Source organism: Cygnus atratus, chromosome 2 (assembly GCF_013377495.2).
Source record: "Cygnus atratus isolate AKBS03 ecotype Queensland, Australia chromosome 2, CAtr_DNAZoo_HiC_assembly, whole genome shotgun sequence".
NCBI lineage: Eukaryota > Metazoa > Chordata > Aves > Anseriformes > Anatidae > Cygnus > Cygnus atratus.
In genome coordinates, this window is record NC_066363.1 from 40,576,649 (window position 1) to 40,602,885 (window position 26,237).

At 45.8% G+C, this 26,237-nt stretch overlaps 1 protein-coding gene across 2 annotated transcripts; it reads left to right on the forward strand.

The window, feature by feature from the left end:
- The first annotated feature begins 2,747 nt into the window (after positions 1-2,747).
- NR1D2 (nuclear receptor subfamily 1 group D member 2) lies at positions 2,748-26,237 on the forward strand. 2 transcript variants are annotated; one of them, XM_035556452.2, is made up of 8 exons: positions 2,748-2,941; positions 5,468-5,728; positions 7,619-7,707; positions 8,677-8,821; positions 10,480-11,096; positions 14,477-14,662; positions 18,490-18,700; positions 23,169-26,237. In XM_035556452.2, exons 1-8 carry the CDS (start codon positions 2,926-2,928, stop codon positions 23,363-23,365), a joined length of 1,722 nt encoding a protein of 573 aa, XP_035412345.1. In that variant the 5' UTR covers positions 2,748-2,925; the 3' UTR covers positions 23,366-26,237. The 2 variants fall into 2 exon arrangements, with proteins under 2 accessions (XP_035412345.1, XP_035412344.1); XM_035556451.2 differs by lacking the exon at positions 2,748-2,941 and having other exon boundaries at positions 5,407-5,728.

The window sequence follows — 26,237 nt, forward strand, 5'->3', positions numbered from 1 at the left end:
CTAGAATAAAGGTCCAAGTCCTCACTGTCCATGAAAAACTGCAGGGGCAGCTGAGGCTAGGTGTAACGTGCCACTTTTACAAGAGATTATTTCCTGTACTTTTAATTCTATTATCACTTGTATTATCAGTTTCTGTGTATAAAAAGCACATCTGCAGTAACACTTGGTTAAGACAGAAAAGCTTAAGTGTTACATGCTTCAGGCCATAACCCGTCTGCTAAAGAGCTGAATCAGGAAGAAAGTTACCCTATGGGCAAATTAGCATTTAACTGGCTATTATGAGCTTTTATATCTTCCTCCAAGCCTCTGATACTTGGCACGGAGAGACAGGATGTGTGAGCGGGTGAACAATTTGCGAGCCAGTTCCTCTGTTTCGGTTATACTTAGCTCCATGACTACACTGCTCCTGGTACCCAAGCAAGTTGCATTCGTGTCATGTAGGCATGCCCTTAATGGGTAGGCTTTAAACTGGTCTATATTTAGCTTTTGCTTCTTCCTAAAGCGTTCTGCACACATTCGGTCCACAAAGGGATGCGATGACAAGCTGAAGACCCCTGGGACCTCCTTATCAGGGTTTTGCTTCAACAGGGAGAAAAACAAAGCGCAGCCAGCTGAACAGTTAGACGCGTATGTGAAACAGAAATGGAGAATAAGTAGGGCAAGGGGTCAGGAAACACTGTGTAGGACTTGACCCATTACAATCAATAGAAAAAAATTCTACTGGCTTCCAGAGGCTGAGATTAGTTAGGCGAGTTATTGCTATTTATATCGTTAATGTAGGTAAGAAGTCGTGGCCATAGCTATCATCATAGCAACTTTTAGAGAGCAGCATTTAAGCTAGTGACAGAAGATAGCAGGTAAATCTTTGCTGTAAAGAAGCTGGAAACGCTGGGGTAGGGTTTGGTATCAGCTGCCTCACCTAAGAGAAGCGTGCTTGTATGAACTGGTTCCACCTGCAGCTGCAGAGCACAAAATCGATCAGGACAGACAGATTACTGCGTGTTTCAGAAGGACCTCGGGAAGCAAACTGAGCAGACAGAAAAGCACTGACAAAGTATTTCATATGGGGCAAAAATAACCTTCATTATTTGTAAACCATCATTAGCTGTAAATTAGCAGGGAAGAGACCTTGGAGTCACTGTAGATCTGTGAAAATGCCAGCGTAGTTGTGAGCATCAGTCAACGAGAGAAAGAATAGGTTATAGGATTTTTTTCCTGGAGTAATAGGAACAAAGAAGCAGAAAACACCAGGAGGTGTTGAGGCTTGAAAAGATGCTGCTCCTTGGCACGCTTCGCGTAAACATATTTTTCCTCTTTGCAAAGTAGGTGTTTGGGGATCAAATGAATCCTGCTGTACGTGTTCCAGGCACTTAAGAAACCCAACCCCTCCAAAAGCAGGCACATCCCTGCTGACAGAAACTGGTGGGTCCCTGGCTGGCATGGTGTGGGTTAGGAGGGCCTCTCCACACGGACCGGCCTCGTGTCCTGACCTCAGCAACCACCAGGCCTGAGGAAAGAGGAGTCATCGGATGTTGCATACCTCTGGTGAGGTGGCCAAGGTGCATCCTGTCCCACCATCCAGCTATCAGCTGCAGGTAGCAGCCCAGTCAGCCTTCGTTGCGGCAATGCTGCTGTGTGGTCTCCCATCCAGGGGCAGGGGAGTGTTTAGCACAGGCGGGGAGTCACTCTGCTATCTCTGGAATTTAAAGATGCAGTTCGGGCTGCTCCACAAGCGTGGGGTGACGGGGGAAGAGGGGGAAATTCTTGTATTTCTTCCTAGGGGTGAGAAGGGAGTGTAGAAGCTACAGGTGGAAGCTTCCTACCTCACTTTCTGTGCTTTTCCCCATTTTCTGCCCCTTGGCACGTTGATGCCCTGCTTCAGTCTCTCCCCAGCACCGCAAGCCTCCTGCAGGGAACAGCAGATAGAATCACAGAGTCATTAGGGCTGAATGAGACCTCCAAGATCACCTGGTCCAACCATCCCTCTACCACCAGTGTCACCACTAAACCATGTCCCTAAGCACCACGTCCAACCTTTCCTTGAACTCCCCCAGGGACGGTGACTCCACCACCTCCCTGGGCAACCCGTCCCAGTGCCTGACTGCTCTTTCTGAGAAGAAATGTCTCCTCATTTCCAACCTGAACCTCCCCTGGCGCAACTTGAGGCCATTCCCTCTAGTCCTGTCACTGGTTACCTGTGAGAAGACGCTGACCCCAGCCCCCCACACCTTCCTTTCAGGTAGCTGTAGAGAGCAATGAGGTCTCCCTCAGCAAATGGTGGCTGAAGTACCAAAGACATGGACTCCAGACCGCTCTCCAGGCGGTCACCAAGAGCCTCCCTGACTTTTGTGTGGGGAAGAGAGGCCACATGAGCACAAACGCCGGCAGCACGCTGCCTCTCCGTGACAGGATTTATTCTGCCCTATGTGAAGGCAGGAACACAGAGGGAACCGTGTCCCTCGGGGGGCTGGGTGGGAACCACACCTGGAGGGGAGGGCTGAGAAGCCCCCCAAGCAGCAGCCCAGTCACTGGGGTGGCGGTGCCGTGCGGCCGCCATGTTGCCGCCGACCCTCCCCCCCCCACCCCCGCAGTGCCGCACGCGCCCGCCGCACGTGAGCGCGCCCGGGGCGGGCGGCGCGGAAAAGTGTGTCACTGGGTGAGGGGGCGGGGCCTGCCGGCGGGAGGGGGCGTGGCCTCGGCGCGGCGGGGGGCGTGGCCTCGGCGCGGAGGCGGGGCGGGGCGGGGCGGGCGGCGGTGCCGCACTGTGCGCGGCCGCCGCTGGCTTTTGTTGTGGAGGGGCGGGCGGCGCGGCGGGCTCGGCGCCGCGCTGACAGGAGCCGGGCCGCGGCCGCAGCCGGCACCCGGCGCTGCTCCGGGCACGGAGACACGGCCGTGAGGCAGGGCAGGGCAGGGCAGGGCGCCGCCATGGAAGTCAGCGCGGGTAAGCGGCGCGGCGCGGAGCGGAGCAGTGCGGCGGGTGCGCGGTGCAGCGCGCGTCCCCGTCCCCCTCCCCCCCCCCTCCCCAACCAGCCCTTGTGCGCGCCCCCGCGGGCGGCGCGGTCGCGCGCCCGGCGCCTCACATGTCCGGCGCGGCGGGGCCATGTGCGCGCTGTGTTTACGTTCCGCGCGGCGCGCCCGCTGATTGGCCGCGCGGCGCCGTGACGCGCGCCTTGCATAATCGCGGCGGGGCGGCGGCGCGGGGCGGCGGGCGGCGGGGACACGTGAGGCGGCCGCCGCTGCCCTGACCTACATTCGGGGGGGGGGGGGGGGAGCGGGGGGGGGGAGGTGACCGTTGGCGGAGGGCGGCGGCCGTTGGGGAACGGCGCGCGCGGGAGGGAGGCGCGCGGGGGGGGGGGGGCGCACGCGCGCGGCCGTGTGCGCGCGCCCCTCACGTGGCCCGGCCCGGTGCCGGTTAGGGAAGGGGGGGGGTTGGAGGGGGGGGGGCGTTGTGTAACGGGGCCGGGCAGGGCCGGCACCGGCCGCGGGGGAGGGCCTGGCGCCGCTTGTTCCGTCCGCGGAAAATCAACGTTTTTCTCTGAAATAAATAAAAATAATAATGTTTTGTTTTTTTTTTTAAATGGGTTTTTAACGGGGGTGATGAGCGAGGAGCGGGGCCCCCCTCAGGTGCAGCTGTCACCACGCGCTGCCTCAGGGAGCGTCCCTCGTAACGGCTGCCCGCACAAAACCGGGGTTTTTGGGGAAATCAGGCTTCAGAAATCACAAAAATACCACGGACCGGGGCTGTGACACGCACGGCACCGGGGGCCGGGAGCAGCCCGGCCCCGCAGCCCGGCCCCGCAGCCCGGCCCCGCCGCAGATAAGGGTGGCGCCTGCCTGCAGCCCGGCTCCTCCCGGGGCCCGGCGGACTCTGAGCTTTGCCCCGGCGGCTGGCAGGAGGCACGGAGCGCCCGTGAGATCCCTGAGGCGGGCAGCATCCCTCGCCCGGGGTCTGTCAGTCTGTCTGTCAGTCTGACCGACTGCTGCTGCGACCCCCGTGTCCGTGGCGGCTTCCGTGGTGCTGCCCTGCAGTCCCTAAAGCCTGACCCTGGCCGCGTGCCACGCTTTTTCGTTAAAAATGAAAATAAACCCACACAGGGATGAGGGCAGTGGCGTTCGGGGACGCGAGGAGCAGCCGAGCACACGTGTGTCGGGCGGCCGCCAGGGCTGACCTCTGCCACGGGGCTGTCAGGGTGTTGCGCGCCCAGCCACGGGGGCTTCCCCAGTAATAAAAACGGCAAGGCCAATACAGCTGGTGCAGAAATGCTGGGAGAACCGTTGTGGTTGATTAAAACTCCTGGAATTTTTGTATAACTCAAAATTTCTGCCTGCAAGCGCAGGTCGTGTGGCACCCCAGGGGCACATCGGCTTTTAGCCGTGAGGGGGCAAAGCCAGAGCCGCCACACAGCGCAGTCAGTGGTCAAGGGCTCTGCTGGCACAAACGCTTCTGACCTGCGAAGGAAGCCAGCCCGTGGCTGCTTTTACAGCTTTTCATTCTTGCTGGCGTGGGGAATTCCTTGCTCCAGTGTAACGAGCTCTCGCTGAGGAGGCTTCCTAGAGCAGCGCGTGAGTGAAGCGGGGAAGATGCTGGGTGTGATCTGTGCTGCGTGACTTCTGCTGTTGGACTCTTGTGTGCGAAATACAGAATGCTTTTACGTTGGCTTTGGAAATAGCGAGTCTTAGAGACAAACTCAAATGAAGTGAAAACAATTTCTCTTACTTATAAGCGAGAAAAAGGAGGCTGTGAAAAGCCGCAACTGCTCCCATGTCTGCCCGAGGACAAAAAGCTGTTTCATCTGAAGGATCCTCGAGTGTGTCAGATTGCAAACAGTCTCTGCCCTGCCGTGTCTTGCAAATAGCAGCCTGGCAGTCAGAGTTTGGCTGCTGCTAGAAGTGCTACAAAGGCTTGCCATAGGACAAATGGCATTTAATAGGCTAACCAGGCTGCAGCGCTATTTCTTCCGCTAGCTTGCTTCCCTTCTGCATCAGGAGTACCTCCCAGCCCTTCCTTTCTGTGCCTCCAGCTTGTAGCCTGCATGGAGCCTTGTGCTCTGCCCTATTTCTGTCCCTCACCTGTCCTGACCTCGCAGCGCTGAGGTCCTGTCTCTTCCCTGGCCTTTGCCTGTGCTCTGACAAGGTCTGCTCGGAGGGCTGCTGGGGAAGCCCTCCCTGCTGCCCCGTCCTGCCCGCACTGCGCCTTTCTGCTCCGTCTTTGGGTGCCGTGGCTGCGTGCAGTCGCGGCGCCGACTGAAGGCAGCTGATAAGGCGAGAGAGGCGGCTGGGGCAGGCGGGGAGGTCACCCGCTGCGAGCTGATGGGGAGACACGAGCGCGAGGGAGGGCTGGGAAGGAGAGCATCCGGGAACACGTGAGAGCCGGGTCTGGCGGTGCTGGGTCATGGCGTGGCTCACATGGCCGTGGTGCATGCCTGCTCGTTATGTCACTACATGCCGCCTTTTTTTCTTGCCTTAGGGGGTGTGATAGCTTACATCAGCTCTTCAAGCTCGGCATCTAGCCCAGCCTCATGTCACAGCGAGAGCTCAGACAGCGGTTTCCAGTCATCCTCTTCGCCTGTACCATCTTCTCCGAACAGCTCCTCCTCGGAAAGCAGCTGCAATGGCCGGAGCAGCGAGGGCTCTGATGGGGCACCAAAGAGCGACCGGCTGGAGGAGACTGTTAAACCAAGCCAGTCGGGCGTTGCTGGTTTGACAAAAGGCCATAATGGAGTCACAAGTATGTTCGGTGCCTCTTCGTGAAGCTGCCAGTTTCCCCTTTACATCCCGACAGTGCGGAACTATATGTGTATTACAAGCAGGTCCTCTCTCTGGCTTCCTTTGCTGGCGTGTAGCAAAGCCTTGTTGTTTTCTTATTTTTGTGTTACATTCCTGACAACACTTATGGTATGATACTACCATACAGATGCTCATGGATGAGGGTCTCATTGCGGCTAGCTTCAAACAGTCCAGAAATACAGTCCTGCTTTATCTCAGGTCTTCACTAATGAAAACTGATCTTTAATAAGAATCAAACTCCCGGTTAAAAAGATGTGATGAATTCATCTTGTATAACCTTGAAGCGTTTTGAATAATGCAGTGATAATAGTGATCAGAAACTGCCCTAAGGAGTATTTATGGAACTGTTTTGCAAATCTAGCTTGTCTGGTTTTTTTTAATACTCCAATTTTTTTGAGGAATAAAATAAATTACCAAAATGTTAAGTTATACCTACGTAGCTGCAGCTTGGACCTGCGTGTGTGTGCATGCGTGTATATATATATATACATATATATATACATGTATATATATATGATCCTAGGTCTTAAACTGTGGATGTTAAAGCAAAGTAATGGTAAGTTGGAACTAACAGATAGCCTTTTAAAATGCATTTAACAATCTAGCTCCTGCTATTTGCTTCATACTTTTTCTGATAATCACAGAAGACCACAATAAGGAAATACATTTGAAGAGTTTCAGAAGGGCAGGCATCATACTAAGTTCTGGAATGAGTATTTCAACAGTCAGCTGTTTTTTTGAAGGCTGGATTCTTTTAATTGGCAGAATCGTTTTATCACTTCAAATTGTTATTAAACTAGAATTACTATCTAACGGTTCTACCTTAAAAATCTGTCAAAATTATCTTTTTTTTTTTTTTTCAAAGTTTTACTACTCTAATTCCTTAGTAAGAAACTTTACTTACTCTTAAATTTGCTAGCAGCTAGGTTTATGGTATTGGCAGAGGTTTCTGAAGACAAAACCTGCTGTAGACTGTAGACGTGTGTGGATAGATAACATTTTAGCTCAATACTAGTTCTGTAAAATATGGAAATTTTGTGGTTTGGTTCTCTTTCAAAACCAAAAAAAAAAAAAACCTCTTTACAAATGAAACCCAAATGTCAAAGAAATTTGCTCTTCTGGTAGAACATGGTTCTGCTGGAGTAATTCCAGCTGTGTCTGCTGCATAGTGCCAAGGTAACTTTGTGGTTACTGAAGTCATTGGTAAAATTCCCATTTGCTTAGTAAAACCAGTGCTAGGCCAGTGCTGAGGATTTGCAAAAGTTCTTTATAGATAAACTGAAATAAAACTGGGCAGGCAGGAAGAAACTTCAAAAGCCTAAGCTATGAGCATATTTACAGAGCTGTGGAGGTATTTTCAAGTTGAAGTGTGTAAGAAAAGATGTCTGCTTTCAGTTGAGGAAACTGCAGCCATTATATGGGCTTCCTTGTCCTGATGCAAAGACAGATTGAGCTGAAACTTTGGTGGCCTAGTTACCTAAATGATCCTTTTAAAAATGTGTGAATGTAAGCAGGCTTGTTTTCCACAAATGAGTACAGTGCTACAGTGATTGAAAGTCCAGTGAATACATGCTTTCTCCTTATTCTGTTGAGTGCTTCATGTTTTTTCTTTTTGTTTTTTTTTCCTCCCCTCCTATTTGCCGGTACCTTCTGAACCGTTCAAGGTTTTCATACATCCTTGTTTTCTGTTCCCTTGCTGTACTTTTTTGTATGTTGAACTGACCTGACATATTTTGTTTTTAGACCAGGTTTTAAAAAGCTGGAAGCGTGTTCCTGCAGTTGTTACTGATTTTCTATATCCTTGACTTTTTTTTTTTTGTTCTGATTCTAGAATTCAATGGAATGGTTCTTCTCTGCAAAGTCTGTGGTGATGTCGCTTCCGGATTTCATTATGGTGTTCACGCCTGCGAGGGCTGCAAGGTGAGGTATATTTCTGCTCACCTTCCTGCTGGTGAAATGCCCTAGTTCTTCCCTTGAGGGAAAAATGGTGATACTGCTGAAAAAAAAACATATATATATGCACATATATATATCGGTATGATTCTCTGTTAAACAAAAATCTGAGAAGTTTCAGACAGCATATGAGCTGTAGGAAAAGGCGAACTAGTTAACAACACGCAGCATTTTCCAAAGTGTAGTACTTCCTGTTCTCACCCTTTTTCCAATCCTGCCTGACCTGGAGTGCATGGCAGAGAACAAAAACGAGACAGAGGTGGTAAGGACCATGGCGCACAAGATATGCAAATGTTAACTGCATTAGGAGACAGTGGGTGTGATTTGTGGGATGGGACACAAAACAAAACAGCTTTGGAAGAACAATTCTTCACCATGGGGGAAAAAAAAAAAAGGGATGCGTGTACATTCATGCATCAGTAGATGTGTATTTTCAGATATTGTAGCACTGCAGATATTGTGTTCTGTGAAGGAGTTTGTCAACTTAATGTGGAAGAACCACCTTCGAAAGTTATATGGTGCAAGAGGATGGTCTTGTTGCCAAACTATGGAGGCTGAAGTCAAAATATCTGATTTTGGCTTTCACCTTCGCAGCTGATGTCATTAGGAGGCTAAGGGCGTATCTCACAAACTGTCAGTACAGCGATGAAAGTAATACAGGAGATACTGTGCTCTTAGGTGCTGACTATGCAGGGAGCAACTTAGCATCTTCTGTAGTTAGAAATCGTAACTAGATTGCTTTATATGCAGATCACAGGCTGAGGGGAAGTAAGTCACGAGGAGTAGCAAGTTCTTTAAAATCACTCCAGGCTGTTGGCCTGAAGCAGACAGTGAGATGAGGTGAAATCCTCTGTCTTTTCAGAGGGGTGAATAATGACAGGAGGATTTGATATGTGCTGTAATAATAGTTGTGGGGGTTCTGTTGTTTGTTTACAGGGTTTTTTCAGGAGAAGCATTCAGCAAAACATCCAGTATAAGAAGTGCTTGAAGAATAACAACTGCTCTATAATGAGAATGAATAGGAACCGATGCCAGCAGTGTCGTTTCAAAAAATGTCTGTCTGTTGGAATGTCAAGAGACGGTATGTTCCTGTGCAGCGATCCTCTGCGAGTGAATCTGCTGCCCACCACAAAACTCATTGCTGAGGGTCTCAATGGCAGAAAACGCAGCTGACCCTATTGTCAGGGCCAGATTCCCCGTCAGAGTGCATTTAGATCAGCTTGCCACCTTGCCCTGTGACTGTCCCAAACTGGTAACATAATGCTGGCCAAGGAACCATCCTCCCTTCCCTGGAGGTTGATGGGGGGGAGCGCTGCAGTGGTCTGTTGGCACAGATGGAACAGGAGTCCTTATCTTGTTTTACTCAGTTAATATTTTAAGTGGTGTCCTTCCCGAATCCAGACAAGATTCTTTGTTGCCGTTGTTTTTTCAATGAAAGGGAATTCTGCCTGGGCTGTTACTTGTTGAACTGAACGGAACAGCTTTTTAATGTGAATTGAGTCAGGCCCACTGGAGTTTATGCAGTTGGGATAGCCTTGGAGTAACCATTATGGAGACAAATGAGTTAGTGTTGGGTGCACAGGGCACGTGTCTTATCTTCTCATGGTTTTGTTTTTTGTGTGTGGTTTTTTTTTTTGTGTCTGTGTTTGTTTTTTTGTTTTCTTGAGGGAGCAGGGAGGAAGGGAATAATGCTGAGCTGAGTGTTTGGTCACGTTGCTGACTATCTAATCCTTGTGACTTTTTTAAATGTAGTTCTGAAAGCGTAGCTTTTAGTCTGCTACAACTTACTGTCACAAACAGGACTCTTCCTTCTGTTTCACTTTTTAATTTTCTCTGGGTTTTTATTTCACAAGAACTAGGAATCTTGGGCTGCTAATAATCCTGTGAGTGGAGTATTAAAACTTATTTTAAATAATTGTTCTGAGTTCTTGTCGTGCATAGGAGTTATTTCATCCCCTAGGCGCTTGTTTGCGCACAAGGTTGCACCTGCTTTAATGAAAGAGATTTAGTTACATTAATGATGGACTACTGCATGAACATAATTACATCAGTCGAAACTGGTTGCAAGCCCTTGTAAGGCTGTGGTTGGACGGGATGGTAGAGGCAGGTGTAGATTCCCCAGGACAGGGTCAAAAGTGCTGCAGCCACAATGATGCCCATCCCTTTGCCAGCAGAAAATGTCTTTGTCAAGGCAGAGTTATCAGGAAAGTTTGCCAAGGTAAGCTTCCTTCAGCATTGATTCTCTCCACTGTTTTGGCAAGTTACATAATTGGTCCATGAGGAGCTGTCTTGTAGGACTTGTGTACAAATATGATATGAACTGTGTTTAAATTGAGCTAATTGTCAGCACACAAACTTGTAGTGATTTAATTGATCCAACCTTAAAGCCTGCCACTTAATTAACTAACATAACTGCGTGTATAGTCCGTAGCTAAGTTTGTAGAAAAAGGGGGAAGGACTTCAGAGATTATGTGCTTTGCAGCTGCCTTTTCTTTGTATGTAAACAGCATCATATAGTTCATATCTCATGCCTATCCTGTGCCCAGGAAACTCTTTGACTTAAGTGGTAATACCCCTGCAGTAGTGCTGCTGAGAGCAGTAAAAGCCCTTAAGCAAGGTTATTGGTCGGGATGTGTATTTTGTGCGTGTTCACGCTGTTTTTTTGTTCCGGTTTGATGTCTGTGCCTGCTCTAACGCTTCCAGGATTGACTTTAACTTTTTATTTCTCCTCCTTGGTAGCTGTTCGATTTGGCCGCATTCCTAAACGCGAAAAGCAGAGGATGCTGATTGAGATGCAGAGTGCCATGAAAACCATGATGAACAGTCAGTTCAGTGGCCACTTACCCAATGAAGCATTAGCAGAACATCAAGATCAAGCACCTCAAGAAGAGCTTTCCTCTAAACCCAAACAAGAGCGGGAAACCCTCAAAAGCCCCTCTCCCCCTCCTAGCTCTGACATGGCTAAGGAAGAAGTGATTGGTATGGTCACTAGGGCCCACAAAGATACTTTCATGTACAACCAGGAGCAGTCTCAAAACCCAGCAGAGATGATGCAGTCCCAGGGTGGGGAGCGAGTGTCAAAGAACGCCGAACAATATATGATGAGCAGTGAGCACTGTGTTAGTGGGCTCAGCGGCCCTCAGTACCCCGAAAGTGAGCAGCACCTTGGCGGACAATACAAAGGGAGAAGCACAGTGCATTATCCAAGCGGGCACGCCGTATGTTTCACGAACGGCCACTGTATGAACTTCAGCAACGGTTACACTCAGCGACTGTGTGATAGGATCCCAGAAGATGTCTTTTCTCCAAACAGGAATACCACTTACTCTTGCAGCACTGGAGGAAGAATGCATCTGGTATATTGATATCAATTGTTTGCTTTGGTGAAAGGCTTAGCCATAGGTGTGGGCTTTTGTTGGGTTGGTTTTTAAACCTTTAATCATTAAGAATGGATTGAGCTGTGCACCTGTAGACAGCGAAGCTCCACACAGTTAATCGGCACAGCTGCTGAAACTTAACATAATAGTACAAGTTTGGTAGCACAAGTTGTGATGAGGGAGAGTAATGGCTTGAGTTGCGTGTAGGATCTGAAATCATACAAGTGATGGAGTTCCTTGGCACGGTTTCTAGCCAGCTGAAAAATAGACTAATCTCAAAGGGCATTGGTTGCAGAAAGCTCCATTTCTTTTATTGATTTAGAAATGAAAAGGGTTGTTATGAATTTACAAATTCCCTTCTTCATTGAACCCTTTTGAAGACTTCATTTTAAAATAATCTACACAGTCAGATGTGTTATATTTTCCTTAAAAGATATTCAAAACAAATTCCTGGAGTGAAACCTCAGGGTTAGGATTTGAAGTCAGTCCAGTGGCATGCCTTGCTAGTGTGTTCTGAAATCTCTCTTCTTGGGTAGGCTGTATTTTATTTATTCATAATGGGTATAGGTTTATTTTGTTACAGGCCATGTAAAATAGAGGTTCGATGGGGGACCCATTGAACTAGGCTAAGCATCCTTCTCATGTAGAACATCTTCAAATCTGAACAGAGTCAGAAGGAAAATGCACTGCTAAAACACATGGGAGAAGTTCAAGGTCTTTCCTGTAGTGGTTGCACAAGTGAGGCTCTGAACACACTTCTAGGTATCTTAGACAACTTTGCTAGACCATTTTTTACACTCCATTCTTAATCAAGATGCTTCCTGTTTTCTTGCATACTTTTTTCTTCCTCTTTCCTTAACAAAGGTCCCTCCCCTTTGCCTTGCACCTGCTGTTTCCCTGCCATTCAGGCAGGCAGTTCTGTAAGCCCCTTAAAATAGATTGTCCTTCTTTTTATCATTGGAACTGCCTGGGATGAGGGAACATAACATCCTTGTCCTCATCCTGTGTTACTGTCGAGAAGCACAAGCCCCTGACCTTACTGAAGTGGTTGAGCTCCCCATGTTTTTCTTCTACCTAGTTTGTAAAGGTTCCTCGCAGGTTCTTGCAGGCCTCTGAAAAATCTCCACATTCTGAAGGTTGTTTGTGTTGAGGCGGGATTTCAGCGTTTCTCTGACTGTGGCAGATGTGGACCATGCCATCCCTAGCAGGCTCTGACCTCTAATTGCAGACTCAGGGCACTACACCGTGGCAAATAGTAATCATTCCCGACCTTTCTTCCTTGCAGGGAAAGTATGTGGAGTCATTATGACAACATTCTTGGTACTCCTGAGAAGCAGAGGTTAAACCTGTCAGCGTGGGCAGGCAGGGAGTGGCTGTGCCTGTAGAGACCCAACCAGTCAGTTTGACCTGCCTATAGCAGCTGCAGGGAGCTTTTACGTAGCCGGCAATAAGGAAACAAAACCAAATCAAACAGAGAACTGCAGGCCCCCGCTGCATCCCTGACATTAAGGAGAGTTTTGCCAGAGAATTCATGGAGAGCAGGATCTGACCAAAAGGAGTCAGTAGCAGTAAGGGAGTGTAACTAGACTCTGAACCAGTGCAGAGGCAGATGTTCAGGGGGTTGGCGGTTTTTATTTTGTTTGGTTGATTTTTTGCTCAGTGACAGCTGGACATGCACGCTTAGAAAAGTACTGCTTACAGTCGTTTCTGAAACAGATTCCCCAAAGAGAGCCAAAAACTTCCTCCATAGGAATGACTCCGGGGAAGAGATCTCTCGAGAGTGTGGACGTAACACACGGCAGGGGGAAAAGTGTCAGCTTCCCCTCAGGACCGTTTGCCATGAGGGTTAGGATGAACAGCCATAGTAGGAGAAGCTGAGGTGTTTTTTGTGTCAGGTCCACAGTGGGATGCTGAAACAGAAATACCTTATTTTTAGAGTACTATGTTTTTAACAATGCCTGCATGAACTTCAGCAGTGGTTAGTGTATGTCTTGCTTCTGGTTATGTGCCTGGACCTTTCCTTCTGTCAGAAATACTGCCAAATGAAAAACATTTCATTTTGATTCAGAGTGATTTTAAGCTTATGGAAAAGATCCTCTTCCAGCCCAGAGGTAATAATTTGGTTTTCGGGGTTGTCCTCAGAAACACAAAATAACATTCTGATTCACAAGTGAACCAAAAAAATCTGCAGTTCTCTTGATTCTCCAAGGTGAGAGCCTTCTGCACATTGAATGCCCATTTAATAACTGATACGTGGGGGGGGCAACACAGAAATATCTGTTTATCTAGTTTTCCCTCTCTGCTTAAAAATAAACACACATACCCACATTGAGTATGCTCTTGTGGTGGATCTCAGGACATAACAAGCAAAGAATTGCTGGATAGTTATCAGATTCAAGATGCCCTGTAAAAGCAGTATAGCTCTAAGGAATTACTAATTTATTTAATTGTTTTCTGTTTGGTTTACTAACATTATGTAGGGTTTCATAGACCATTTAATATACTTTTGAAGAATACTTGAAGGAATTCTTGTCCTTGATGAGAGGTGAAATAAATATTAAAATGTTAAGCTTCATTAAAAGATGTAAGTTTTATAAAGCAGAACTGAAAGTCTCTCAGAACACGTGGCTGAGTTTTATGTAGGGAATTTCCTGGCAGTCAGCCTTGACGAATGTGTCTTGATCTCATTAAATGTATTCAGAGTTCCTTATGAAAAGTTTCTGTAAGTTTGCTTAAAAGAGAGAGCATTTTATCTTTCTGTGATTGAGCAAAACTGGAATACGAGTTCCTCGGTCCTACCTTGGTGATACAAGTAAAAGCAAACATTTAGGATAGGAAGACTCTTCGGTAATGAGGGTGTAAGCCTGTGACTCAGTAAACCAAGGCTCGGTTCCTTGCTCTGGTGTTGACATCTTTGTCACCTTGGCTGAATTACTTAAGGTGCGTGCAAAGCAAGAAGGATCTATGAGAATACATGTAGTAGTGATTGTGAGATTACAATCGATTTTGAAATCATGATTAATTGTGAGATTACAGTGATAATGCAAGTAGGAGAAATCCAGGTGTCAGGTATGCGTGAGGTCAGGGAAGAATAACATGGATTCTCTCAAGTCTTTCATCATGAACAGTGTTTAGAAACAAACTGCTAATGGACTTTTTTGATTGCTTTCCTTTTTTTGAAGGGAGGTGGGGGGAAAATCCAGTTGTTTAGGGAGCTGACTGAGAAATACTGTGTTTTTTTCTCCTCTGTGCGCTATTGCAAAACTTTATTGAAGAACAGACCTGTTTCTTTCAACTGTTTGTCAATATTTGGAATGATATCTTTGAGTTGTTTTCTGTGTATGTTTTGTAAATATTAGGTCTGCCCGATGAGTAAGACTCCCCACGTGGACCCAAACAAGTCTGGCCATGAAGTCTGGGAAGAGTTTTCCCTGAGTTTTACTCCTGCAGTGAAGGAAGTGGTGGAGTTCGCCAAGCGCATCCCGGGTTTCCGAGATCTCTCCCAACATGACCAGGTTAACCTTCTGAAGGCTGGGACCTTTGAGGTGAGATCAGTGTGTGTGTATTGCCGACTTGACAAGCTGTGTGTCAGTTTGACCCCCTTGAGAACAAAAATCAATAGATCTGGGTAGTGTCAGGTAGCACCAGTTTGTTCACGAAAGCTCTGAGCTTTCCTTAAGCTGGTGGTGTCCAGTGCTGCTTGGTCAGGTATTGGTGAGCTCTCTTCCAACTAGCTGAAAAGTACTCAGCCCTCGCATTCCTGGGCATTAATAAATGACTAACGAGGAGCTTCTTGGTTTTATGTAGCAGCAGTTATTCTGATAGCTACCTTTGCTTAGCCTGGAGAGAAGCAGGCTGCACCTGGAAGGGTGGATAGCTTAGAAAGCTGTCCATTGACTTAACGTTTTTATAGAGGAATGCATTTATCACTCTGGATGTCCTTCCTCCTTCTATGATGTTCCATACCCTTGCTGGAGCACCCGTCCTTTGGTGGCAACTGGGGATCACTAAAGCCCCCATTGTTTTCCAGGGCAGTAACGCTGATAGCTAACTGTCCTGCTGCAGCTCTGTAAATACCATGTACCAGCTGCAGCCTGGCTTACCATCCACTTTAATCCCACCAGGTCCTCACGGTTGGTTTCACCCACTAGTGGTCATGACGTATATGTGCACTAGTGGTAGTAAACTGGAAATTATGCCAGAGGGCTTGGTGCTGCTTTGTAATTAGTGACCTTCGTGAGGGGACCTGTACTTAAGGTTCTAACTGCTCTTCTGGACTCTTGTGTATATTTATAGGTATCGTGCACATTTTATAGGTATACAAATGTGAAATTTAAGCATAGAGGACCAGATGACATGGAGCCCAAAATATTCAGTGTTACTATGCTTTTCTGGGGAGGGCAGGGTTGCTGATGCTGATGCTTTTGCTCTTGTTTACCTGACTTATGCTTTCAAAGAGCGATGCTGGATTTTGTATTTACCTGATCTGAAGACATTTCTCTAGTAATGTGTTGGGTCTTTTAAACAGCCCAGTTCTAAAATGGATAATAGTTAGGATGGAAGGTACAAGTTATACCGGAAGATTTGGTGTCTGGGGTGTGTCAGTTTCTCTGTACATTTCCATTTAGCTCTCATGTATTTTTTCCTGTTATTCTTGACCTTTAAATCTAAAACTCTTCTGTAGCTAGGGGCAGTATTTTTACTTCTTAAGTCTCAGCCTCTTACATTGCTGTAAACATTACACAAAAACGTTGGTTCCTCCTCTGCAAAGCAGAATAGCGTCCTGTGTCCTCAAAGGAGGTGGAGGGTGGAAAATCAGGCTCTAACTGTTCATATAAGTTAAAGCCAAACCCTCATGTCTTGCAAGTAAAATGTTTTGTCTTGGCATTTCTTCACCTCCAGCTTTTCTAAACCTTCATTCATATGCCTATTTGCCGGTTACAAGCACTGCTGATAAAAAGGTTTCTATGTCAAGGGGAATTAATAGTGTCTGGCTGCACGCTTATCCCTATTCACTCATTTAAAAGAAACACTAATAATGATTTCTGTTAGTGAGCTGGTACCTGTAGTTAGAGGCCTGTGTGGCATTTTAACAACAGAAAACATCAAAAAGATAATGCTGCAGAGCAATGAATAAAACCTACAGGATTAATGAAACCATTTCAGTAGAAGCAAAAGCATCTTCAAAGCCTGGTGTCTACAAGGTCATTTCTGTCTTCTGGGTAACTAAACTAGGATATCCCAGCATTTGCATGTTAATAGAAAAGCCTGAGAAAACTCCTGCCTCCGACCCTGTTTTGTCTCCCTCGGGCACTGGCGTGTAGCTGTCTTGGCACTGTGCTTAACAGCAGCTCGTGCTCAAGCAGTGCTTATTCATTTGAAGATGAGAAGATGCATGGACTCAGTGTGGGTGCAGAAGCAGCATAGCTATATATATATTCACACGTGTAAGCTACAAACCCGTCTTAGAACGGGGAGTACTGTGGAGCTCAGTATATTGTAGTTGCATTTGCATGGCTTTGTGTGGGAGCCAGCTCAGGAGGGCAACAATGAGCCTAAAGTAAGATCCTCAGCTGGGCTTGAGCTGGTCCTCCCCCACCCCAAATGTAATTAATGGTAGAGCTATCAAGCTCCTTAGATCCACGGGGCTAGTGGCTCAATTTATGTACAGACTCTCTTGGTAATTTGGCTGCAGGTGGTGCGGAAGTGAGCAAATACTTGACTGTGGAGTTTTATGTGCTTGTGTTGCTATATTCAGGTGGTAGGGTTGATCAGGTATGTTCTCAGCATGCACAAGTACGAGTCTGGCTTGAGGTGAAACAGGAAAAAATAATCACGTGCTATACCATAGTCTAAACTGTGCTTCCTTGGGTTAGAATTGTGACGCTGAAATCTCTGAGAGGTCTTTGCCCTATAATAAATCAACACAGCTTCGTGGGCTACAGTTTTGAAGATCAGCATTTATACTGGTCGGCCATTATCCGAAGTTAGTGATTTGTGCTTCTAAAGCCCATTCCAGTAAGGGGAATAGTGTTTTGAATGGGAAAGTTGAGTGTACAGCGGTGGGTCCCTGCTAATGCACGAGTTCAGCTTTGTCTGCACTTCCAGTCTCCTTTTGTTGCATTTTTGAGGGCTTCTGTAGAGCCTACGCTTCTGCTCCCTGTAGTAAGTGTCATCCAAAGACAAACAGCTTAGGTGACAAAGGTGAATAATATATAGTGTTTATGCGTCCATCAAGATTGCTGCATGTCATGTGGCTGTTTAAATTTAGCATCAGGTCACGTAATGTGCATGAATGGTGTTTGAATTCTCAAACCTTTTTCTTTTTTTCTGAACCCTCCTGTTTTTTAAGCTTGTCAAAGGCACTAGTCTTTTCTGAAAACCCAGTTCTTCGCTCATCTGTAGTAAACATCATTTAAATTAATGCAGTTATGTAGCATAAGTGAGAAGAGATGACTCATGCCAAGAAGGTACAGCAAGTCTGAAGTTTTAACCAGTGCCAGTTGGTTCACTTTCTCCAAATAAGAAGGCTGTTGTGTGCAACTTAAACCTTGAAAATGTAAATGAGGTTGTTGAACATGAGCAAATGAAACTTTACAAGCCATTCCACAGGGAAACATTTCACAATACGGCTGAGAAACCACAAGAGAAATTTCAGCCCAGAGGGGTAAGTTCAGCACATGTCAACTGCTCCAGCCCAGGTGCTTGTACCAAAGGGGTATTCCCAGCTGCAGCTACAGACCAGGTGCCGTTTCAAGCCCCGCTTCTGTAGCCTTTTGAAGGCTGTACGTGTGGCTCCTTTCTACCAGAGCTCATTAACATTCCTGTGGAAACAGTGATGCAGCATGGTACTTTCCCAAAGAATGCCTAGTGGGCCAGATCACCAGGTGGTGTAAATAAGCATTGTTTCAATGGAGCTGCTTCACTTTACACCAAACAAGAATCTGGTTCAATACCTTTACTTTGCTGCTCCTGAGTGTGGCCAAGAAAACAGTTCTTCTAATGCTCTATATGCCTTTGGCTGTTCAGTGGCTTAAGCAAGTTGTCCTCCTTGCATATTTATGAATGGCATTGTGTTCATGGCTCAGGCTGTCTGAGGCTTAAATTTTAATTTTCCTCCCTTTCATGGTCTATAGCCCCTTTCCTGCATCCACTCCCGAAGCTTTTTGCTCGTTTCTCTAATACTACTGTGGCAGAGCTTGCACTGTTTCCTACAACGTGACAGCATGCTGGGAGTTTCTATACAGAATGCTTGTACAGTGGTCAATAAGAATGAGGCAGTTTTGAATGATGTTAAATTGCTTAATTATTTTTTTTTTGAGAAATCCACCTTTATTTCTCTGCTTTTTGTTTTTGTCTCTTCCTCCACCAGGTTTTGATGGTACGGTTTGCATCTTTGTTTGATGCAAAGGAGCGTACTGTCACCTTCCTCAGTGGAAAGAAGTACAGTGTGGACGACTTGCATTCGATGGGAGCTGGTGATCTGCTCAACTCAATGTTTGAATTCAGTGAGAAACTAAATGCCCTGCAACTTAGCGATGAGGAGATGAGTTTATTTACAGCGGTTGTCCTGGTATCTGCTGGTAAGGAGAGAAGAGTAATTTACGTCTTGGCTAAATTTTGAATATGGTTCTCTACTAAAATATTTCTTTAAATAATATATCTTGTTATTTCAGGCCTAAGTCCAATTTAGTAGGTTTCACACTACTAGTAGCCTATAATTTGCTTTTTTGCTTATCTGTTATGGCTAATACGGTCTTTTGGAAAAATGTGTCAAGGGGCTTGTGTTTTCCTTCTGCTTTCTGTAGAATTCAAAAATACATTGCATAGTTGCCCAATGGCTATTTAGGAGCTAATTGTCTGACTCTTCCCTGACTCATCTAAGTTTCACAGGACGGCATCAATGAAATTACTCCTGACTTGAACAGCCTAAGTCTTGGGATAAGGTGGTATTTTTACTTCCGAGTATGGTCATCGAAGCCTTCTGTGTATCTTACTTAAGTCTAAATCCAACGGTTTGATCTCTGCCTATGTCAGCAAGAAAGCCCTATTTATGTGCATCGTGACTTCTGACAGCTGAAGGTCTGCCAATCCACTAACATCTCCACCAGCCTCGTATCTTGTTTCAGTCCCTGGATATACAGAACACCCTGGCCTGGATTCAAAGAAGGATTAAGCACCTACTTCTGTAGTATTATCTAAAGCCTCGCATTAGGCACATTAGCTTTGCATATAATGCCTGGAATACAAGATGCAGAATCCCTGCTTGGTGGATAAGGAGCTCTCTAGAGGTAGCTAGGAGGAATGCTGGCAGTGCCCATTATACAACAAGCCAGTGTCTGGGAGATATTCGCCTCTTGGCCAAGTGGTTTGCAACATGAGTGGTGTAGGCCCATGTCTGTTATCGGGGAGGGACACTGCAGACACGGTGCTGTAGGCACATGAAGCCTCTGTACACAAGGTGGGACAGTTCAGTCTAGCAGCATCGTGCATGGCCTTACTGAAATTTGACAGCAGAGGATGCAGCAGCTGTAGCCCCTTCAATTTGTAAGCGGTGGTAATGAGCAGTGGGTGGTAGGGAGACTGCAAGCTTCAAAGCTGGAAAGAAAGGTAGCGTGAAGGAAGTGTGGCATCTTAGTCTTTTAGTGAAAATGTTCAGGTAGCGGGCAGAAATCTGGGGGTTTGGTTGCTTTTCCAGATTCTGCTTTACATGTATCGTTCCAAAAATAAATTGACAAGAACTGAAGACAACCTTCAAAGTAAGGACTGAGAACTGGGCCTCCGCCCTCCTTGTGCAATGTCGTAACTAGGCCACAGCCGTTCCTGTTGCTCAGCTGCAGGGCCCTAGAATATCACGGTGTCTGTACTGCCTCTTTTGAGTGTAAGTGCTGTCTCTGCTCTGTTAGGTGTCCTTCTAGCACAGGGTCTCTCTTCCCTCCCCCAACCATTTAAGCACTGCTCCATGCTGTTGCTGGCTCTCAGTACAACTTAGCTGAAGGATGGTATCTAGCTTGAACACTTCTAGGCAGGTACACAGCCACAGTGTCAGAGCCATGGAACAGGACATAAAGATGAGGTGTTTTGGTGTTTAGGTTTTTCGCAGCTGCTGAGGTTTCTTCAGATTATGGCTTTGGACATTTGTGCTGCCTGTCTTAGCTTCCTTTGGACCCAGTCTGGAGTCTGATCACCACTTCACTGGAGCTCTTCACAAGATGTTTACAGAATTTTATAAAGTACAGCTTCATTGGTCTTTAATGTTTGGGCCCAAAGCTGAGTTTGTGCGGTGTTTCAGGCTCAGTGGTAACCTTGGCTGTCACTGGAATTTCAGAACACGCAAGGAATACAACAACGTTCTGACCAACGTTACATTGTCGCTTGCAATAGAATCAAAATGCCACAGTCATGACTTCCACAAGTAATTGAGCAATCTTCATAATTGAGCGTATGCCTGAGAAGCGCCCCCTGACAGAGTTTGGGGAAAAGGAAGAACCTTGTGGCATTCCTGGGGAAGATGCTTGCAGTGTGAGGGGCTTGCCAGAAGTAGAAAGGGCCTGTAGGACTGTGCACTTGCTGATGTGGATCTCTAAAGGCAGGTCCTCTGCACCCTACCCCTCAGGGAGAAGCATGACCCAGGGAGTCATTTGTCATGAGGTGGAGGAGGAGCTCAGTTAAAGGAGGAGGAAGAGTTTGAGGGTACAGCATTAGAGAAAATGACATGGAGATGCAAACAAAGGCAAAAGATGCTGTAGCTGGAAGACGAACTGAAGGTAGAACGGGAAGGCTAGTAAGATGTCTATTTCATGTATGTCTACTTCATATCAGAATGAAAGTTACAAAGAGAAGATAAAAAGGATGGTAGTCAAGATTCACATCACTTCCAGAAACAGACAGGAATGTGTGATTGTTGAATGCTCATTAAGTGATCCAGACTAAAATTCTGTGCTGTGCTATTTAAAAATCTTTTTAAAAGATTTTAACTTGCTTAAACTGTATTTATAAAAATGTAAATGGAGGAAAAAAAGAAGCACTCATAAACCTCTAAATAATGCTGGTAGGGAGAAAACTTGTCTGAAGCATTTCTGCACGACGCTGGTTGAATAATCACTCCTATGAGGAACATTGAGAATAAGCAGGATGAAGAAGCACGGTAGTAGCAAGGAATGTAACTGTGCACAACCCTTGTTTTGGTGCCAAGTGGCAAGGAAAGAAGAACCAGGGCCTAGAAGCAAAGCCATGGAAGTGCTTCTGGTGGTGTTGAGGAATTACACTGGTTCCATTCCAAAACTAAATGAATGCTTCACCTCTGGCTTCAGTTAGCTGGGATTGTTGAAGATGGAGGAGAAGTGGCAGGACAGATCGCTGGCACTGAAGGAGGAAGTGTGATGGAAGCAAAGCTGAAAGAATGCGGTTCGTGCAGGTCTAGAGACCAGATAATCTCTTTAACTGAGGGTGATGCTTTGTGGTAGAATATAAAATACACACCCTCTATTATTCTCCTATTTGGATAGCACTAAGGAAACCTTCAGCTGGCTGTTGGGAGCAACCAGAAATAGACTGAGAGGGGGAAGAAAAACTTAGATTTATTGAGCCAAGAAGGTTACAGCAACTCACCCGAGGCAACCAGGAAAGTCTGGACTGGCTTTGCTGAGGTGAGGAAGCACTGATATCATTGTACAGATTTCTTGAGGAAAAGTCAACCTGACAAACTTCATGCAAATGTCATCATCCCTGCTCGGGGCAGAGCAAAGCTAGAGGGTTTGCCGAGGTGGGGCAAGAGGAATAGTTTCCATAACAAAGGCAGAGAAGTTTCTTTTCGCTCATGATCTCACACACTCTCTCTTGAAGAGCAGCTATCAAACCTAATAGACAATTTCTACAGAAGAGTGGAATGGATGCTAATAGTCGTATCATGATGTTAATCGAGGTTCCTAACTGCTAGAGTGAAAAGTTCTGGAGCCATCTTCCTACAGGAACAAAAAAAAAGGTTAACTGCTTTAAGATGGATCCTTAAGTGGATTATATAATGCTTCTTCCCACAGTGGTAGGGAGCTGCACCGAATAGTCCAGGAGGACTCTGTAGATTCTCTTCACTTGAGAACTCTGATCAGGTTGGTGCTGACAGCGTAAGGAAGGGATTCCCACTCTGACTGTATGATTTGACTCAGTGCTACACCAGGAAGCTGTTGTAATGCTGTGTCCCAGTGGTTAAGTACACGTTCGCATCAAAGTACAATTATGTTCGTGTCTGTCACTCATGTGTGGGTCCTGCTGAATTTCCATGGAGTTTAAGAGCAGCTGGCTACAGCCTGGAAAAAACAGCTACTGTGCATGATTAGTAGGTGAGGTATCTTGCTTAAAATTTATCATTTTAAGCTATTGCTTCCACCTAAGGAAAACAGGCATGTACTTAAATACAGCTTTCTTGAAAGAGATGCTTCAGAAGCAAGGTGAGTGCAGTATGTGAAGATATATTATTTTTCATGATACTGAATTTTTTTCCTTTTGCTGGGGATTTTTGGGTGCATTGTGTTTCATTTAGTCATTGCTTGGAGAACACACTCAGAGATACTGTCCACTCATGTCAAGGCTTGTACGTCTTTGCCATTGGGGATCCCATTGTGCAAGAACAAGCATGACTTGTCCTGAGTGGGATTTCCATAACCAAAGGTGAATCTCAAGTTTAGGGTTCTGTGTCCTGCCTTGAGAATTACTTGTAAAGTCTACTTCAGAGTGCCCTGTCTCTTCTTTGTGTTGAAAGTTATGATTCAGCAAAACACTTAAGTGCATGCTTCAGTCTGTCCTTTTCTGGAAATGTGGGTAAGTGATTACAGGAAGGGTGACTGAATGCCACCAGTTCAGCATGGTGAACTCGATACTTTACATAGTTGATGCTAAATAGTGTTTGAAAAGGCTTCTGGTATATGTGTTTTAATTGTTCATTTGCTAATGGATTAATTCTTACAGTGGCTTTATGTTGCAAACTACATCTGTTCAGTCCTCTTTGTTTTTTTTTTTCCTCCTCTCTTCTCTCCCCTCTTTTCTTTTCTTTAGATCGCTCTGGAATAGAAAATGTCAATTCTGTGGAGGCACTTCAGGAAACACTAATCCGTGCATTAAGGACCTTAATCATGAAAAATCACCCCAATGAAGCCTCTATTTTCACAAAACTTCTTCTGAAGTTACCCGACTTGCGTTCCTTAAACAACATGCACTCTGAAGAACTCTTGGCCTTTAAAGTTCACCCATAGGCCTTTAGGTTTCATTCGTACCCGGACTTGCCTCGTGTTAAACTGTTTTGTGCTAAAATATGTATTTATACAGTTGTACCACTTGTCGGAGAGGGAGTTCACAGACTGTGAGCAATTGATAGCTGTTCCATAACCATGCAATAATGCTTCAGCAGGTGCTTTCAGCTAACAGCAGCGCAGCATTCAGAGTCCTCCAGGATGGCCAGACCCAGCTGTGCTGCACTTTTGCAGAAGAGGTTGCAACAAGCCTGAGTAAATATGGACTGTTCTTTCACTTGGAAGTAGAACCACCACTGCCCTCTCATGTAAACTGAACGCAGAATAGCTGTGTGTGAGCATATGGAAGGTGGGAATGGGGGGGAACAATCCTGTGTTAATAGGAAAATGGAAGAGCTGATTTAATTGGTCTTTCCCTTATCTAATATATGTATGTCTGTGTCTCTTGATAACTCACTCATGGTTTCACTGTTGTTATTCCATTAAACCTGATGGAATGATTTCAGCCTGCACCAACTCTTCACAGAGCGTGTGTTCATGCCATGTGTATATACTATAAATAGCTAAGTAATGGGTGTTCATGACTATATAAAGTACAGAGTTGTGTGTATATACGTGTATGTATATAAATAGTTCTATACATAAAGTATACATATAATTTCTTCACAATATTTTAAACTGTGAAGGAATTTAAACTTACGAAAGAAGGCGATCTATGGAAAGAACCAAATAGATGCACTTTGCGTATTGCTGAACTAATAATCTGAGCATTTCTAATTTTTAGAAAAAAAATCAAATTTGCATTAATACGCTGTGTTTGTTAATTTAAAAAAAAAAAAAAGAGTGGCACCAAAGGGACACAGTCAGATTCAACTTCTAGAAAGGCTTTGTAGAGAATCTCAAGTGGAGGTGGTTGTTTGTGGCACTACTGAGGTTGATTGTCCATGGCCACTGAGGTTCGTACACTCTGATAATGGTTAAAGAAGCACCAGATGCTCTTCAAAAACTTCAGCACAGCCAGAAAGAAACTATCAGATGAGTAACAGCATTTGAGGAAAAAAATGTTAAAAACCAACCCATGGTTGCATTTGGGTGTATGTGTGTTCTGTGACCATTTATTTCTTACCATGTGTCATTTTGCTGCTTCATTGCTAAATGAGAATTTAATATAGAAATGGGAGATTGCCCATGTCTCTTCACAGTTTGAGCTTTGTGGTTCCCATGCCTATTCTTCTGGAGCTCTCCATCGGGGTGTGTGTGTGTGTGTGTGTATGTGCAGAGAAGGTGCACTGGATGGTCTGGATCTTTTTCTTAAAAAACAAAAAAACACAAACAAATGGGACTTATTTTGTTTATGCCAGTAGCAAATTACAAAGCAGATCCTTAAGGTTTAAGATTCTGCTGCTTTGCCCCCCAGGAAGGCGGTTGTCTGTGGGTTTTCTCCATTTGTAGCAGGACCCAACGCCACAAAAGAGATTAAAAACAGTCAAAGCAGTTGTGTTAGCTGATTACGTTTGTTTTGCTAATGTGAGAAGGTGATGTTCTGTTACCCTTGTGTTTAGTTAACTTACCCGAGAGGTTAAGCCCTCTGGGTCTTTCACGTTTGGTAACACTACTCCACGGAGAGGCATCTCCTGTTCATTCGTTCCTGCGTTTAGACGTGCGCAGCAGCTGCGGCCACAGCCAGGCAGCCTTCTTTCCGCAGGGCTCCTGCTGGCCGAGTGGGAGCAGCTCCCCAGCAGCAGCAACTCGAGGGAGCCCTCAGTCCTGCGGTGCAGCTGGAGCAGATGCAGCCCTTCTCCTGCCCACCAGCGTCAGGAGCCAGGGTTTTGGGTCACCGTGGCTCTGCAGGATTTCCCTCGGAAGCTGGTAAGCCGTCCTGCCCAAGGGGGGAGAGCAGGCAGGGGCAGGTGTCCTCCAGAAGGGAGCTGGAGACAATTCAGCTTCAGCCTTGGCTGAAGCAGAGAAGCGCGCCCTTTCCCCTCCTCAGCACCGCAGGGAGGGTTGTCCTGCTTCAAGCTGCTTTAACCACTGGATCCTAGCCCCTGAACACCCATAGTTTTGCTATCCAAATATGCCGTCAGGGCATATTGTCCTAATTTCTGTTAACAGTCTGCATCCTACCAGTATTATTTGTATGAGAGCTTCACTGAATTATGCATTGAACCATTCAGACTTTAGAAAGGACACAGTCACATGTTTTGCATTATCTAGGAGCTGAAATGACTTCTTTGTAGACCCCATTTCAAATGCAGGAAGTAAAAACACTCGGTTGTTTTTGGAGGGAAGGAGGCTTCTTACAGAGGTTGCCACCCTACAACTGTGTTCTGTTTTGTTTTTTCTTTTCTTTTAAAACTGTATTATTAAGCCTTTAGGAATGTATAACCAGGACTGAGTAATTACCGCTTATTAAATTTTTAGTTAGATTGACCATGTATGCCTATAGATAGATATTCTAACTTGTGCAATTTCATTTGAAATGAATCTTCCTGTACATAATGGAAAAACTCGTGTAACAGAGAAAAGCCCCGCACAGATTGACTGAACCAAAAAAGTGGATTAAAGTACGGTTTCAAAGTGACCCGCGTATTACAAACCCTCGCTGGACTCGTAGAAGAAAATCTAAACTCATCGTATTAGCCATGTATTGTGAGCTCTTCTTTTACTGTGTCACTGGTTATACACTTGTTAAACGCTGAGATAATAGACTTCATGCCAGGCATTCGAGTACTGTAGATTGGGTCATTGCTGAAAGATTAATGTACTGTATGACTTAAATGAAATTTTTATTCTTGATTTTATTCTTGATTTTGTTCTTGTTTTAAAAGATTAAATATGGGCATTATGTCAGCAAGCTAAACTGTGTCTCTGTGTT

What these genes read in the sequence shown, in the direction of transcription:
- NR1D2 (XM_035556451.2), top strand. Translation starts at nt 5,407, where the DNA reads ATGGCCGTGGTGCATGCCTGCTCGTTATGTCACTACATGCCGCCTTTT. An exon ending in CTGGAGGAAGAATGCATCTG is followed by an intron (nt 11,097 to 14,476) that starts GTATATTGATAT and finishes TGTAAATATTAG; the next exon opens with GTCTGCCCGATGAGTAAGAC. An exon ending in GGTTGTCCTGGTATCTGCTG is followed by an intron (nt 18,701 to 23,168) that starts GTAAGGAGAGAA and finishes TCTTTTCTTTAG; the next exon opens with ATCGCTCTGGAATAGAAAAT.